The 16940-nt window shown below is 42.4% G+C and overlaps 2 protein-coding genes and 1 long non-coding RNA gene across 7 annotated transcripts; 2 read left to right on the top strand and 1 right to left on the bottom strand.

Annotated features, from left to right (window-relative positions):
* Positions 1 to 12: 12 nt before the first annotated feature.
* LOC135352044 (uncharacterized) lies at positions 13 to 5771 on the top strand. 5 transcript variants are annotated; one of them, XR_010399577.1, is made up of 5 exons: positions 13 to 198; positions 352 to 729; positions 1378 to 1483; positions 3327 to 3879; positions 4048 to 5663. It is a non-coding gene; the product is annotated as an uncharacterized LOC135352044 (long non-coding RNA). The 5 variants fall into 5 exon arrangements; XR_010399580.1 differs by having other exon boundaries at positions 1378 to 1453; positions 3426 to 3879; positions 4048 to 5661; XR_010399579.1 differs by having other exon boundaries at positions 1378 to 1458; positions 3426 to 3879; positions 4048 to 5661.
* Positions 5772 to 8344: 2573 nt separating this feature from the next.
* Positions 8345 to 10694, top strand: LOC135352043 (uncharacterized protein DDB_G0274171-like). Its single transcript, XM_064551146.1, has 5 exons — positions 8345 to 8902; positions 8970 to 9557; positions 9864 to 10095; positions 10190 to 10379; positions 10522 to 10694. The coding sequence occupies exons 1-5, from the start codon at positions 8443 to 8445 to the stop codon at positions 10573 to 10575; spliced, it is 1524 nt and encodes a 507-aa protein (XP_064407216.1). The 5' UTR covers positions 8345 to 8442; the 3' UTR covers positions 10576 to 10694.
* Positions 10695 to 16086: 5392 nt separating this feature from the next.
* Positions 16087 to 16885, bottom strand: LOC135333093 (uncharacterized protein DDB_G0274171-like). Its single transcript, XM_064528044.1, has 2 exons — positions 16837 to 16885; positions 16087 to 16772 (listed from the first exon to the last, which is right to left on the bottom strand). The coding sequence occupies exons 1-2, from the start codon at positions 16883 to 16885 to the stop codon at positions 16087 to 16089; spliced, it is 735 nt and encodes a 244-aa protein (XP_064384114.1).
* Between the last annotated feature and the right edge of the window lie 55 nt (positions 16886 to 16940).

The following is a 16940-nucleotide window of genomic DNA, read 5'->3' as shown; positions in this document are numbered from 1 at the left end:
TAATTAGTCGGCCATTTAACTCCCAGGAATTTGCCACCAAACCTTCATAAAGCACTGAGTAGCAGATATCATATGCTTCATAGTTGAACTTCATAGAAAGCTCTAAGATGACCCCTGCAGTTGTCTACTGGTGTGTGCTACTGACTGCTGTCCTGGCCCAATGGACAAGTGCACTGGATCTAGAGTCCCTAGGATACAGTGAGTGTGTGCATGTCTGCATCACACATGTACATTTAATAGCCAGGCTACACAAGGCTGCATCATGATAAACTATGCAGAACTGTACAGTAGTCTATTGTGATGGAGCTGTAGCTATATACACAATGCTAGCTATGTTTTTTTGTATTGTAGCATCTGCGCTATCATTAAAACAACTAGAAGCCACTAATGGATCTTATACACAAACACTTCGCTTTCAAGTGTGCAGAACTGATAATGACACAAACTTTTCAGTGGTAGTTAGAAAAGGAGGCCTAGACATTGGCAACGCTCGTGTGGATTACCCAATTTATAAGACAGAAGACATCACGGTCACGTACAACCAAGAATGGTTTCCAGACAAGTTTTGCAAGAGAGCCGATGTCTATTTACACGAAGGTGATGTGGACAACGGAACAATCCTACAGTTGGTACTATATCAAGCCAACCAGACCACTGCAAATATTGTGCGTGATATAACAGTGCCCTTCACAGTGGAAGATGATAAGTGCACAACAAGTGGAGCAAAAGGTTGCCATTTTATAGCACTGATGCATGATATTTCTTGGTTTCACCATAGATTGAATAGGAAGAGGGATTGGAAACGAAAGTAGCGTCATGTGACATTTTACATTGAATTTGCAGCATGGCACCAGAGAGCCTTTGATGTAAATCCGTGTTACGGTTGCTCAACACGCGGGAAACAATGTTTCATGAATTATGATCATGCTATTCAGAGCCTCCCTAAAATGTCATTCTCATGCCCCCTAATGGTGAACATAAGTTGGAAAAGAAAAAAATACATTTTTGACTTTTGTGAAGATAGCTAGAGGTACAAAACGTTCTTCGTCACGCTATGAGATCTTTATGTACCTAAAATGCTTCTAATAATTATAGCTAAGACTGTGCAACTCATCGGTGTACTGTGTCCCACATGGTCTCAAGTGTCATGCAGTTGGAAGAGCAATTTTAGTACAAATGTAGTATAATCTAGCAGACAGTCAAGGTACCAACGTTAGATACACAGCCTCGATTTAACCCCGGTGTAATGCAGATATAATTCGAGGTAACTTCCGTTTCCAATCCCTCTCCCTGTTCGGTTTCACTTTTAATTATTGATTCATCTATTCCAATAATGCATGTCCAATAATGCATGTTCTATTCCATCACTCCGCTCAGGTTCTCCTATGCCAGCATTGAAGATGCTTATCTCTCTTATTGCCATGGTTGTCATGATCGCCCTACGGTGTATGTGGTGAGGTTGGTGACTCCTAAAGCAACTGGGGTATGTTATGTTATAGATAGTACATGGGCATGAGGTATCTATGTGTTATAGTGTCCCATATCACGAGGGCTTTGCCCGAGGGATGAGGGACACTGTATAACCATAGATATATACCGAATGCACATGTGCTAACTGATTTAGATCCCACTTTTCATTGGCTGCCTCAGGCAAGAAGTGTATCTAAAAGCAGCAAGCCTTAGCAACAGCTTTATTTTTGAAAATGTCCTGTTCTGACAAGCTAGTCTAGATGATTTCTGCTAAAAAAAACCTTTGCATTGGCCTTGCTTCAATGTTGGAATGGACAAACTAGTGACTCCACCTTGTGCAGGAAGCGCTCTGCAACAAATGAGCCCAGCCTCGATCCTCTTTCTCTTTCTCTGCACTCAAGCCCCACCCCAGCTCAACTGTTCTGATATGTACGGCTAGCTAGCAAGGAACAGCTTGCAGCAATGCTACAGTGCACTATTGTTCCCAAAAAGACACAGGAGTCTACTGAAGTAAACAATTGAAACATGGCTGCAGGATAGAAACAGAAGTCAGGACGACGAAGTTGACAAATGCTACAAGTTGAAGACATGCTTTCATGCTTGTGACAATGGACCCAGAACTGTTAAAATCATTGGCTCTTAGTGTTCCTCGTAGAGACAAGAAAAGATACTGGTGAACCCTACCATCAACCCAGCAAACGCTATAGAAACTGGTAGTGAAAAAACTGAACAGCCATAGCTAATTATCATGCAGCTACAGCTTTATTATCATTTCTGTACATTCAAAAATTGTACTTGTACTTTATACCCTCAAGCTTATAATTCCCTGGGAAACTATGAGATTATGGCTCATTATATCCCGTTGCTATGTTGTTGCCAAGTGCAATATGAACCATTATTGCACTGCTGAAAAGTCATATTGCACTGACCACAAAACGCCCCTCTGGTATAATTAAATTAAATATTGTATCATGAGAAATAACAAGTATCAAAGTAAGTCCAGCCATGCAGGAATGTTCAGCACTGCTGGAATTTCTTCTTTGCAACCATGCAGGTTTTAAAATCGTCCCAGGCTCATTTTGTGAAGATTCTGTGTTCCTAGACCTAGTCCTCCACTTCTTGATGCATGGTCAATTCTGGCTTCACCATAGGCATAGCACTAGAAGCGGCTCTTTTTGCAGGGGGCTTGAGCTGTTTTGCAGCAGTGTAGAGGCGAGCTTCTTTGGCTTGGTTATGATGCCGAGGATATCGATAGTGGAGGGGGCTGTTCGAGCAGCAGTTACACTGATGAGTAGTATAGTATAGTGGGGTGGGGCTGTTTCTTCGCAGCAGTAAATGGGGTGGGGCTGTTTCTTTGCAGCAGTAGAGGGGTGGGGCTGTTTTGCAGCACCAGAAGTGGGGTGGGGCTGTTTTGCAGTAGTTTCAGCGTTGGAACTCCAACAATTTTGTGTCAAGCCATTCGTCGGTCATGCCAATCTTATACGCTGCATATACTGGCGTGTAGGAGAGAGAAGAGATGGAGCTGTGTCTAGAGTTGTCTCTGTCTTTTTTTGTGCAGTTTATATTGTGTTACTAGGACAGTGTTATGTTGCTATGCCCTAGGGATATAAACTAGTTATAACACGTGCACTCGGGCTGCATGACATATATTGCACTCAGCCCTCGGGGCTGGCGCCCTCGTGCTTCAGTGCAATATATTCTATACATCCCTTGTGCCCGTGTTATAACTATAACTAATTCCCTGCTAAACACACACAAGTGGGATCTAAATATATATATATATATACACCATTAATTAGAAACTGCTGAACATGTAAAGTCTAACGATGCATAACCATATAATATATATGCTGCAGTGGAGGGAGGCTACGTTATTCGATAGTTAAACCATTGCAGTGCTACCACTCTCAATGCATGTGAGTACATCTCATACAAACACACACACACACACACAGAAAGATGGCTCTCACATTATGAAGAACATTTGATTTTTTATACTCTAGTGCCTGATACACTCTAATAATTTATGTTCAGTAGCACCTATAACCCTAACCCTAACCCTAACCCTATTATCTATCACCAACAAGAATCATTTTATGTTATTTGTGTATGCCATACTCTGAGAAATACTGATTAAGCTGCCAATTTGAAATTAAAAATACATGATTCTCGACTCACCAGAATTTTCATACCTAAACTTATTACTGAATGTTATGCAGTCGTCGTACCGCTCTTTAGCTAGCTAACGACACATTAGATTAGATCCCCCGACAATACTATTGTACATACCATAATTATCTCCATAAATGTATCACTGTCAAATGGAATGCGTGGGAGCTGTCTCAACTTATCAGTAATACACAGCCACTCATTTCTTCACCAGGAAAGCCTTTGTACTTACTCTACAAGGTGAGCTACTGCATGTACTCATAATACTGATTGCAAATTAGGTTATTTCAAATCAATAAACGTAACTGTGTGAGTGCTTAAATAATACCATAGCCGTACACATGTCCAGCCATATAGAATATGACTGATGTGCATTATACTTAAACTACCTTCCCCCTCTTCTCCCAGTTTTTTTTCAATGGCTGAAGAGCCAAGTGCTCCCCAAGAAGCTCTCTCCAAATTGAAGGACCAGCTGTCATGCCTCGTCTGTGTGGAAGTTCCGAACCCTACACCAACCCTAGACTGCTTTCCTGTTTTCATATCTACTGTCAACATTGTCTCGAGGATATAGTTGCCCACAATGAACCAAGCCAGCTTGAATGTCCCAGGTGTCACTGGCCCACCCCCTACCCCCCACTGGTGTGAGTGGCCTCCAGGCTGCATTCCATATTCATTACCTTTTGATATCCAAGAAACACTCAAAAAGATCAAGGAGCCTCAAAACTTAGCCGGTGAGAAATGCTCCAGGACGACTCGTAAAGCTACCAGCTTTTGCCGACAATGCACCAAGTTCATCTGCGATATGTGTACGACCATGCACAAAGAGTGGGAGGATTTTGAAGGCCATAATCGGAGCACAACGAGCTAGTTTTCGATTATCAAATAATGATCCTAATCAACTCATCCAAATTCCATCCTCAAGCACTAAAGTCGAGCTCTTATCAGGATCAACTTATCAGGATCAACAAATCAGACGACAAAATGTGTTGTGAAGGAACGAAGGAAGTGAGAGTACGAGAACTCTTTCCAGCCAATAGTGGGTAAGGCTACATGTGAGAGTGGGTGAGGAAGAGGTGGCAGAAAGTTCATTTCTGGTGGCAGTCAAGACTCCGATCAATAAACTGGGAACTATCGTTAGATTTATTGAAGTTTTCAAATCACCTTGGGGAGTGGCAGTCAACAAGAGAGGTGAAGTGATTGTGGCTGAAAGCGATGCAGGTGTTGTTTCAATCTTTAGCCCAACAGGAGACAAGCCGCAAACATTAGATACTAAACGCACGGTTGTTGGAGAGGTGAAGAATCTTCGTGGTGTGGCATTAGACGGTGAAGACAATATTCTGGTGGTAGACCGTGGCAATCATCGACTGTTGAAGTTCTCACGTGAAGGAGACTTGATAGCAGCACTATAGGTAGTCATAGGGATGGTCCTATACAGTTTTCTGCACCTTATGGTGTGTGTGTCAACAGTGTCAATGGGAAGGTGTATGTGGTTGATCGTGGTACTCACTGTGTTATTATCATCAACTCTGACCTCACCTTCTCTAGTAAGTTCGGCAGTTATGGCAATGGTGAGGGACAGTTTGATTCTCCCTGGGACGTTACATCCGATCATAATGGTTGTGTGTATGTGGCTGATTTTGTTAATGATCGAGTGCAAGTCTTCACACCCGATGGTGGCTATCTGAGGCAGTTTGGGAAAGAGAGGCAATGGAAAAGGAGAACTTAACAGGCCTGCCAGCACCTGTGTGAACAATAAAGGTCTGGTGTATGTGGGGGAGAGCATAAACCAGCGGGTCTCAGTATTCACGTGTGAGGGGGTGTTTGTCAAGTCATTTGGATCATTGGGATCTGGACCAGGACAGTTCAAAGAACCTTTGGGCATAGCAGTCGACCAGTTTGGTGTGGTGTATGTGTCTGATCATGACAATGATAGAGTGCAAATTTTTTATTAGTTTTGTTGCCATGCCTCATTAATTTTTGTGAAAGCATTTTGCCCCATCAGAAATTAAATGTCATAGTCACATGCAGGTATAGCAACTGCAATGCCATGCATGTGCATTAAAATTATAGTGCATGACTGCATGTATACTCATTACTCTTCTCTATCCCACCCTGGTAGGAGAGTTGGACTTTTGGCTCTCAGGTCCTGACAACTCTTCCCACTCTTTCTACATACCATGACATAATGTTGATTCATTTTGCAACTTACATTTTAATTAATTTAGTCTATTGTGCTGAGAATGGTCTGATTATGCAGATACATTCCTACAGTGGTTTGCAGAACAGTTGTCATACTCAGAGTAGCAGTATAGGCGGTGAGCCGGTGAACTCTCTAGTGTTTTGTGGTTTTGTGGTCTGTTCACTAGACCATTTACTCATGAATCATGAATATGTGACAGCAACTTTAAAAGAGTTTCTTCCATCAACTGCATACGTTGAGCTGTACCACCTTTAATTAATCTTCTGAATATTGCGTATAACTTCCCACAAAAAAAGTACTGAAAAGTAGTTCACCGCTGCGTGTTTAGTAAATTTGAATTTGAACTATACTCTCTTCAGTGCTTCTCCTACTAACATGCCTGCACCATATTTAGAGGAATTATTAAAAGTGATGGTCAGTACAGCTCTTGACAGCAACTTTAAAAGAGGACTCGAACTGATCATGATTCATGAGTAAAAGGTCTAGTAAACAGACCACAAAACCACAGAGTCACCGCCTACTGCTACTCTGAGTATATATATATGACAACTGTTCTGCAAACCAATGTAGTATAAGCCTGCAACTGTATGTTCAACGTCACAAATATCATGCGTGCATGCATGGCTTCTGTTGGCATAGCACTTGACCAGCACTATTGCTATGTACGCCCACCACTCTTCCCTCTGGCTATTGCGACTGTCATCTTATACACCTCTGAATAATTGAGGAACTTTTCAGTGCTAACAAGTGAGAACAAACTCGATCTATCCCACCAGTTTCTTGATGTGGCCTTTCCCTGCAGAGATAGAACAGTTTAAACATGAGTCAAATCAATTGCTAAACACGGGCAAACCCACTGCCAATCCTATGTAAAACCTACTGATAAAATTAATCCGCCGGCTCAATAGTTATAGATTTAATGTGCACTATATAACAACACTCTCTTTAATTTCTTTGTGATAACCTAAATTTCCCTACAAGACACAGCAGCTGTGTTTCTAACGACAGAAACCACTTGAAACAGACTGTTTACAGCTTGTGGTTTCTTTCATGTCTGACCCCTTAGTGTCCTAAAGGTTTATAGTGTGCATATAGAATCCTTATTACACTTGTGCTACATGGTTGCCATATAATACTATAGAATTCATCAACATCGCTTGTTTTTGCAGTATAGTATAGTACAAGTATAGTCCTTGACATGGTCCACAAGGTCACCTGACCATGCAATATCTGTAATTAGTTAATGTACAGTGTAGAGGGGTTTATGACAGTAAACCTCCCGACCACGAGGGCGTAGCAACCAGCCAGAAGAAACAACACAGCTAGCTATAGCTCTATAGACAGGTTGACCAGTTCTCTTCAGCTATGCCAGGCTAGTAGGCAAGCAAAGGTATATATAAGCTTAAAATAGCCACTCCTATAATTATTATTACTAAACTGGTATCTTTTTATTTGAATACAGAAGCTGAACAGGCCTAGTGCAGTGCGTGCAGTATTATAGTGCTAGTGAGCAAGGCTCAGCCTGAGCCCTACACTGTTAAAAATGATGTGTTCTGGAACACACTTTTGGGATGTTGGGATAACTGTTTAAATTTGACACCCCTATAAAGGTGTTTCGTAACACGTAGCTGTTGTGTGTTACTAAACACATTGGCAAGTGTGTTATCTAGCACATGCATAAGTACCTTCAAGCACACTAATAATGGTAAATGTGTTGTCTAGCACATAATTACATACAGTGCCTTCAAGCACACTAATAATGGTAAATGTGTTGTCTAGCACATAATTACATACAGTGCCTTCAAGCACACTAATAATGGTAAATGTGTTGTCTAGCACATAATTACATACAGTGCCTTCAAGCACACTAATAATGGTAAATGTGTTGTCTAGCACATAATTACATACAGTGCCTTCAAGCACACTAATAATGGTAAATGTGTTGTCTAGCACATAATTACATACAGTGCCTTCAAGCACACTAATAATGGTAAATATGATATGTTGTCTAGCACATACATGCAGTGCCTTCATCAAGCACACTAATAATGGTTGTCTAACACATGTATACAGTGCATGTGCTCCTTGTAACTTGGTTATTTTCAGGACGGTAAGATTACTTCTATAGTGTAGTTGCTCTAGCTTATAATTGGTGTTGATTTTCAATTGCAATTTCAACGAAATGTACAAGTCAGTTAACACAAATCAAAAACACATCTATACAACGACTATTTATAATAACAATTGTTATACGGATTATTACAACACATTTACTGTTAATGACAGCACATCACATGTTTCCTTTTTACATTGTATATTTTAGAACACTTAGAATTACACCTTCTATATATACATCACAAGTTTGCATCAATGGAGACCTTGTAACTGTTGTGGTGCTATACAGGAGGTCATGTTGATGTCTTGCAAGACACAGGATAGAGACTCAGTCAGATCCTTTCAAATGCAAAACCACCTTGGCTGTTGCATGATCTCTATGTCATTGTGTTTTGCTTAATTTGCACATGCGCATTAGATCTATATATAGAACACACTATAAAAGTGCAAGCGAAAGAGTGAATGTTACAAGACAACATTAAGCAACCATGGATTTGAGGATGTCACTCTCTTTACTTGTGCTTGCTGGCTCCATTGGAGTGATTACTGCTGTTCCCATAGATTGCTCTGTAATTCGATGTGGTCTACCCCCTAACTGCAACCCAGAGGACGTATTCACTCCACCAGGCCAGTGCTGTGCTATCTGCCGGCCAGACTGCTCCACTGTTCGGTGTGCAAAACCTCAATGCAAAGAAGGAGAACTTATTGAAACACCTCCTGGTGAATGTTGCCCTGTGTGCACTCGTCCAGACTGTGCAGCTGTTCTCTGTCTGGCCTTGACTGATCAGAATTGTGATGACGGTGAAGTATTGGTCACTCCACCTGGTGAGTGCTGTGCCAGATGCCAGCGAGACTGCTCTGCTGTGTCTTGCCTGAGGCCAGTGTGTGAGAAAGGAGATATGCTGAAAGTTCCTGAGGGCGAATGCTGTCTGGTCTGTGTCAAAGAAGGTTTGTCTGCACGCTCATTGTCAGTTCTTTATAGTAGTTGCATGTCTGTTGTACTTTCATTATGCAGAAGTACAATGTGAAATTGAAGGTCAAGTTTTCAGTAACTGTGCATCTCCGTGCCCTACAACTTGTGACTCTGATCCTAACCAAATCTGCATCACCCTGTGCGTACAAGGATGCACCTGCCCTCCTGGACAAGTCATTGACACTGTCAACAATATATGTGTGACAACTGATATGTGCCCACCAATAGGTGTAGACTGCTCCGCGGTGTCCTGCCTGAGGCCAGTGTGTGAGAAAGGAGAAATCTTGGAGGTCCCAGAGGGAGAATGCTGTCCAATATGTGTACTTGGTGTAGACTGTTCTGCGGTGTCCTGCCTGAGGCCAGTGTGTGAGAAAGGAGAAATCCTGGAGGTCCCAGAGGGAGAATGCTGTCCAATATGTGTACTACTTGGTGTAGACTGTTCTGCGGTGTCCTGCCTGAGGCCAGTGTGTGAGAAAGGAGAAATCCTGGAGGTCCCAGAGGGAGAATGCTGTCCAATATGTGTACTTGGTGTAGACTGCTCTGCTGTGTTATGCCTGAGGCCAGTATGTGAGGAAGGAGAGACGATAGAAGTTCCCGAGGGTGAATGCTGTCCAATCTGTGCCAAAAAAGGTTTGTCTCTAAGCACAACAGCTTCTTCTTATGATGTAAAAAATTATCCTACGTTCCCTTTTTGGGATAAAAGTACGTGGTTTGTGTTTCTCAGGACAGAAACTAGCTGGTTCATAAAATTTGATTGTAATGTGTGATTCCTATTACTTATAGGGGTTCAGTGTGCATAGAATTTATTTGGTGTGTAAACATTATTACCACACTGGGATTTGGTCATGTTACCCAATATACTCTGCATGACTAAATTATCAATGCAATATTAACTATTCATATAAAGTATTAGTGTTAATTGGTTCAAATGTGCAGCATGTAAACTTCGCTGTCCACCTGGCCATCGATGTGAAGTCGACAACGGAGAAACATTCTGCAAACCGGACTGTGAACTGGATAACGGTGGTTGTTCATCTGATCAGATCTGTAGCCTCGTGCCTGTGGTGTGTGTGCAAGCACCCTGCCCTACCAAAACAGTGCAGTGTTCTTGCCCACCAGAGTGCTCTAGAGATTACTGCACTGCCAATCGAAAAGGCCTATGCTCAAAGTGAGTTAAATTTTGCTTCAATTAAGACTTATAACTACTTCCGTTTTTGTCCCCTTACATACAAATAAATGCTTTTTCCTCGTCACACGAACAGCCCTGCGTATAATGACACTCTCCCTCAGCCTGGTTGCACTGGATCTTGTCGCCTAACCTACTGCAGTGCATGCATTTTTGGAGTAGAGAACCCAACGATTCCCAGCTGCACAGAATGTCCTGATTACTCCTCCCCTAACAAGTGCTATGAGAAGTGGTCACAATGTATTGGTCGTCGTTTCCAGGACCAGGTATATATATAGCTGCATACTTATTAAGATACTGATCTATGTAGGCCTCGGTAGCTACAACAAAGCTTGTATACTGATACTAGCTTGTAGGCTCTATATAAGCATATCAAGCCAATGACTATAATAAGTCCTTTCTTTGCAGGTTACCAGTGATGCAGTATTTTGTGCTTCTCCTCCCTGTTTCAGAAGAGGGTAGCCATGCATAAACAATGGACATGCACTTAACATAGAGCTATAGATTTAGATCTATATATATGCTAGAAAATTATTATTTTTTGAAATGGTTTGATAGAGATAAGCTGTTGACATGATGTAGTAATGAGATGAACTTGACATAAACAATGATTGTTCACCGGTAATGACATGCATGACACAGTGGTGAAGCCAGGATTTTGGGAATGGCAGGGCTCAAATTGTGTGAGCATAGGCGCTGAAGTTCATTAAAAAAAGGTCATCATTTTCGTCAGCAGTGAGCATGCGCATCAAATGGCCCTGCCCACATATCAATTACTCGATCTAGTAACTATGCATGCAGTACTGCAGTTAGATAGACCATGGATAGAGTAGAGAGGGATTGGAAACGGAAGTACCCTCGAAGTACCATCCGTGTATCTCTGCGGTTTTAATCGAGGCTTACTTTTTAACACAAGCGCTAAACATGAATAATTTATGAGAATTGTTTTCCTGGATGTAATGTGCATGCGCGCTCAATACTACGGTGGCCGAGAAGGGTCACCTGCCTACCGCCACAATGAACTGCACGCGCATATGTTTTGTTAACCGCGTAAAGATGCTGCTACAGGTCTGCTGGAAAGTCAAGTTGCAAGATATTGAAGAAATCTGTCTATTCTATTGTGAGCACATCTTTTAAGGGGTGCATTGTCATCTTCATTTCAGTTATCTTGTGATAATAATTATTATTATTACTGTGTTGGCTGAATTTGTGAGGTAATTGTTCCAGCCAGTACAATCCCTTATTAAGTTTAAGTATAACTTGCCATCAACCAAACCACATTTTACCATAATATACTCGCCCTCGGAATCGGAGAGAATTGAGACGGATTGACCAACGGGCTTTGGACTAGCCCATTGAAGTAGGAGTAGAGGACATTAACCAATTTACAATTATACACCAATCGAAGGTGAAATGAATAGTTTAACAGCATAAACAAACAAACAGCCGTGGCAGACCGGCCACCATAGATAAAAGAGTTTCTCTCTTCTCTCTATGATTCCATATTGAGAGCTGAGCTAGTAATGCTATAATTATACTGGAGCATCTCCACAACAATTTACATCGATCTTCTTCCAAACATAATTATGGAAGAAGATATGAATTGTTGTCTTTGCACTGAAAATGTGTGCTTATAATTATTGTGAATTCACAAAATTTCGCCTCCTTTGGCAGCCAGCCGTTCGGGGGATAACGCTACCATGTTTTGTCCTGCTGGGAAAATTGGAATGGCGAAGCTAGCACGAAGTTACAAATAATTGTATGGCGATAGCTATGCACAACATCGATTGTCTTACATGCAGGCAGATCCAACATTGCAGAGCTGCATCAAAGCATTAAACTCTTATAATAGGTATAAGCAAACTTGAAGGTAAATCTTAATTCCTTCACTTTGAATTCCATGATAGCTATAACATTTTTGCTAACATTTTTGCTTACAGAGTCTTTGCATGCATGTCTCTTTGATGCTTTGTCAACTAATAGAGCTAACCTTACAACAATATTATATCTCTTTGACTTCGTTCATCTTTGTTCTATCGTGCAGAAAAGGATGTGATGGATTCTTAACTGGATCTCTATATGAACAGTTGGATACATATTAACGCGAGGAAATCACTAAACTTACTAGACCCATTAAGTCTAAGAGAAGAACTAGGACGCCAGTCAATGGAAGCACAACTTCCGACACGGGTGATGAAAGTGACCGCTCATGTCAACATTAGACCGTTGCTTCTGAGACTGACTCACTGCGGCACAAAGCTGTTACTGAGGCCACGACATCGGAACCGTTCTCCTTATCTCGAACATGGAACTTTTCACTTAAGAAATCGGCGCCGACCATCACATCAGAAGCATTGAGACGTGCTCCTCCCACTTATACATTGGCGCAAGCCCATGTCACGATTTGACGTGTACCTAATGTGTCATATGTTTGTACTGCTAATACTATGATGAATACGCATGTTGTGTCTTCTGCATAATTATATATAATACCAATGTATCAGTACAATACTCAAACCCTTGTGGTGTGTCGTTTGCGCATGGTACCATCGATTCGCCGCTCGTTAGAGCCTCTGAATTACGAACGCTTTCTAACGAAACGAGATATCTACCGCCAAATAATACGGTAGTCGACGAAACGAGATTTTTACGTGGTCCACCGCCACCACTAATCGATCCCAACATATCAACCGCTCATGAAAACAGATTTCTACGTGGTCCACAGCCACCACTAATAATCGATCCCAACATTTACAAAACTACACCCTTGAGTTACGCCATGACACATGTTCCAACCGTACCTACCGTACCTTTTCCATCTAGAATGCCCGCTCATGCACCTCACGTAAAACTTTCTAAATTGACTATGAAGAGGTTTAATGGCGATTTGACAAAATGGACTACGTTTTGGGATTCCATCTCCTCTTCTGTACATGCTAATACTGCGTTGTCGGGAATTGACAAGTTTAATTACTTGATATCATTGCTGGAATCAACGGCCGCCGAGGCCATTGCGGGATTGACTCCTACGGAAGCAAATTACGAAGAAGCCGTAGCTACATTGAAAAGACGGTTCGGTAATCCCCAACTCATAATCAATCGCCATATATATGGAGGCTTTGTTGACTGTTCAAGGTGTAACTTCACACCACGATATTAAGGGACTTCAAAAACTGCATGACTCAGTCGAAGCCTACATAAGAGGGCTCAGAGCATTGAGAGTACCTGCTCAGACTTACGGTGGATTGTTGACATCTGTCCTTGTCAACAAGCTACCTCCCGAATTGAGACTAGTTGTCACGCGTGGGATGACTGGTGACGTCTGGGACCTTGATCGACTAATGACGATATTAGAGCAAGAAGTTAGTGCACGGTAGTGTGCGTTCATTCCCAGTACCCCTCGAAGAACTCAACCACGTTTGCCTACTGCTGCTACATTAGTGGCAAACAACCCTGGATTTAGAGAAGGTCAAGTTAGTTGCGTGTACTGCAGTCAAGAACACACGTCTAACTCCTGTACTATACTGTAGCCGATAAAACAGACCGCAAGGAGTTATTTCGAAAGGCAGGCCGATGTTTTGTATGTTTGAAGAGGCACCACCTTAGCAGGGACTGTCAATATAAATTTAATTCCAAAAATTGCCAAGGACGGCACCACATATCAATATGTACTCAAGCCGCTTATCAGGATAAGACCAAGAAACCATCTGATTCACTACCGGATCCCGAGAGGAACTCCGAAGGAGCTAATGTCCCACGAACTTCTAGCGTACTGTATGTCGGAGCTCAGACACCAATACTGCTCCAAACCGCACGATTGCAACTAGTAGGCATGATGACTGAAACTCAGATTTGTGAACAAAGACTTAAGAGTATACCACCGATTGTCAGTTCAGAGGCACAGATCGAGATAGAGCGAGCCAAGTTGTTGTGGATAATCGATATACAAAACCAACTAGCTGAAAAGAAACAATTCCCTGTATGGAAAGAGCAGTTTGGATTATTTTTGGACCAAAGGGTGTATGGAGGTGTGGAGGTAGAATGGCAAAATCTTCCCTTCCCCTCACTGCAAAAAACCCTATTCTTTTGGACAAAGAACATCACCTGACAACACTCTTTGTCATTGAAGCCCACAAGCGTGTTTTACACAATGGGATTAGAGTTAAGATCTATGTATTGGGTCATACGGGGGAGACAGGTTGTGAAGAATCTGCTTTATGTTTGTGTTACCTGTCGGAGGTATGAAGGAGCCCACTGTAAGGGCGCACTACCTCCTCCCCTGCCTGAATTTCGAGTAAGCGAAACCAGGTCATTTCAAACCACTGGAGTCGATTATGCTGGACCTATGTACGTTAAAACACCTGACAATCCCAGGAATACCGTCCAAGGCATGGATGATCCTTTATACGTGCTGTTCCACCAGAGCTGTCCACCTCGACCTAGTCCAGGACATGACAGCGGAGACCTTCATGAGAAGTTTTAGACGTTTCACAGCTAGACGAGGAACGCCAGCTAGAATGATTTCTGATAACGCAAAAACATTTAAGGCGACATCGGTTTCAATATTGAGCATTTGTGAATGACCATAAGTAAAAGAAATTCTTCAGTACTGTACATGTGCAGTGGCAATTTAATCTTGAAAAGGCCCCTTGGTGGGGTGGAGCTTTCGAACGCATGATAAAAGTCTGCAAAACGATGCCTAAGAAAATCCATAGGAAAAACCTGTCTGACCTTTGATGAGCTACTAACTCTTGTGACAGAGGTGGAAGGGGTGCTAAATTCAAGACCCCTTACTTACGTTTACTCTGATGATGTTACAGAGGCCCTGACACCATCTCACCTACTGGTCGAATATAGGATCCTCTCTCTCCCAGATGCCACAGAGCATGAGACTCACGATGAGCACTATTCTCCTGAGAACCTCACCCGAAGAGCGAGTCATCTCGCTAGAAAACGCTGGATACATTCTGGAAGCGATGGAAACAGGAGTACCTGTTAGAATTAAGAGAGTTTCATCGCACTCGCCAATAAAAGGGAGCCACCTATACTCTTCAGGTGGGCGAAGTTGTGACAGTTTACGATGAAGGACACCCACGAGGAATGTGGAGATTGGGAAGAATTGAAGAGCTCACCCCAAGCTCAGATGATAAGCTTCGTGGCGTGCGTGTAAGGGTGATATCCAAGGGAGGGCAGGTCAAGATAATTCGGAGACCTGTCCAACACATATACCCGCTAGAAGTTCGTACTGATCCCCAAGAGACACAGTACACGAATGTGAGTGATCGCCCAACTGAGAACGTCGTTGTTCGAGCACGTTCGACTACAAATGCCGATCGCCCAACTAAGAATGTCGTTGTTCGGGCACGTTCGACTCAAAAGGCCGCTTTGCAAGCCAAAGATCGGATTACTGAGTGTTTGATCGAAGATAATTAACTGATTAACTGTATATGTATACATGTGTGGAACAGTACCCTGTTCAACAGTGTATGGAATTTATTGATTAGCTATGTATATCATTATAATTACGTCACCACTGACTATCATTTTACTATCTATTTGTACAACATATCTTGTGCACGTCTGGTGACTTAGTCAGCCACATGTTATAGAAAAAGTGAAACAAAGTGAAGTGAAGTAAATATAATTATAGCAAGTAGACAGCTATAAATAGGCAAGTGTAATAGAGATCCAGTTAAGAATCCATTACAAAGGATAGCAGAAAAAAGAGGGGGCCTAGAATTTTAACAGAATGGACCCCCTAGGGGGCGGGGCCTAAACTGTTAAAATTATAGGCCCGGGGGTCCCAAAATATTAAAATTCTAGGCCCTGGGGGGTGTAAACATGGGGGGCCCAAAATTTTATGACACCGGTGTAGAAGCGGTGCAGGGATCTATACACAGTAACAATTATAATTATAATAGTAATAATTATTACTGTCAGTCAAAAACATCTTCAGTTATGATAGTGTTATACTCATTTATCAAAACACACTGGACAGCATTCTCCCTCTGGGACCTCCAGGATTTCTCCTTCCTCGCACACTGGCCTCAGACAGGACACCGCAGAGCAGTCTACGCCAAGTACACAAATTGGACAGCATTCTCCTTCTGGGACCTCCAGGATTTCTCCTTTCTCACACACTGGCCTCAGGCAGGACACTGCAGAGCAGTCTACACCAGGTACACAGATTGGACAGCATTCTCCCTCTAAGACCTCCAGGGTTTCTTCTTTCTCACACACTGGCTTCAAGCAGGACACTGCAGAGCAATCTACACCAGGTACACAGATTGGACAGCATTCTCCCTCTGGAACCTCTAGGATTTCTCCTTCCTTACACACTGGCCTCAGGCAGGATACCGCAGAACAGTCTACACCAGGTACACAGATTGGGCAACATTTTCCCTCTAGGACTGTCAGGATTTCTCCTTTATCACACTCTGGCCTCAGGCACAGTACCGTAGAGCAGTCTACACCTGTTGGTGGGCACATGTCAGTTGTCACACACATATTGTTAACAGTGTCAATGACTTGTCCAGGAGGGCAGGTGCATCCTTGTACACACAGAGTGATACAGATTTGGTCAGGATCAGAGTCACAGGTTGTAGGGCACGGAGATGCACAGTCACTGAAAACTTGACCTTCAATTTCACATTGCACTTCTGCGTAAGAAAGAAACTATGAACTAAAGAACTGTATTAGATAGATACATGACAAAAAGTGTACCTTCTTCGACACAGACCGGACAGCATTTGCCCTCAGGAACTTCCAGCATCTCTCCTTTCTCACACACTGGCCTCAGGCAAGACACAGCAGAGCAGTCTTGTTGG

This window comes from Halichondria panicea, chromosome 1 (genome assembly GCF_963675165.1).
Source record: "Halichondria panicea chromosome 1, odHalPani1.1, whole genome shotgun sequence".
NCBI lineage: Eukaryota > Metazoa > Porifera > Demospongiae > Suberitida > Halichondriidae > Halichondria > Halichondria panicea.
Note: the sequence above shows the minus strand (reverse complement) of the source record. Positions and strands in the feature narration are given on the sequence as shown.

What these genes read in the sequence shown, in the direction of transcription:
- LOC135352043 (XM_064551146.1), top strand. Translation starts at nt 8,443, where the DNA reads ATGGATTTGAGGATGTCACTCTCTTTACTTGTGCTTGCTGGCTCCATT. An exon ending in TCTGGTCTGTGTCAAAGAAG is followed by an intron (nt 8,903 to 8,969) that starts GTTTGTCTGCAC and finishes TTCATTATGCAG; the next exon opens with AAGTACAATGTGAAATTGAA. An exon ending in TCCAATCTGTGCCAAAAAAG is followed by an intron (nt 9,558 to 9,863) that starts GTTTGTCTCTAA and finishes TCAAATGTGCAG; the next exon opens with CATGTAAACTTCGCTGTCCA.
- LOC135333093 (XM_064528044.1), bottom strand. Translation starts at nt 16,885, where the DNA reads ATGCTGGAAGTTCCTGAGGGCAAATGCTGTCCGGTCTGTGTCGAAGAA. An exon ending in TCCGGTCTGTGTCGAAGAAG is followed by an intron (nt 16,773 to 16,836) that starts GTACACTTTTTG and finishes TTTCTTACGCAG; the next exon opens with AAGTGCAATGTGAAATTGAA.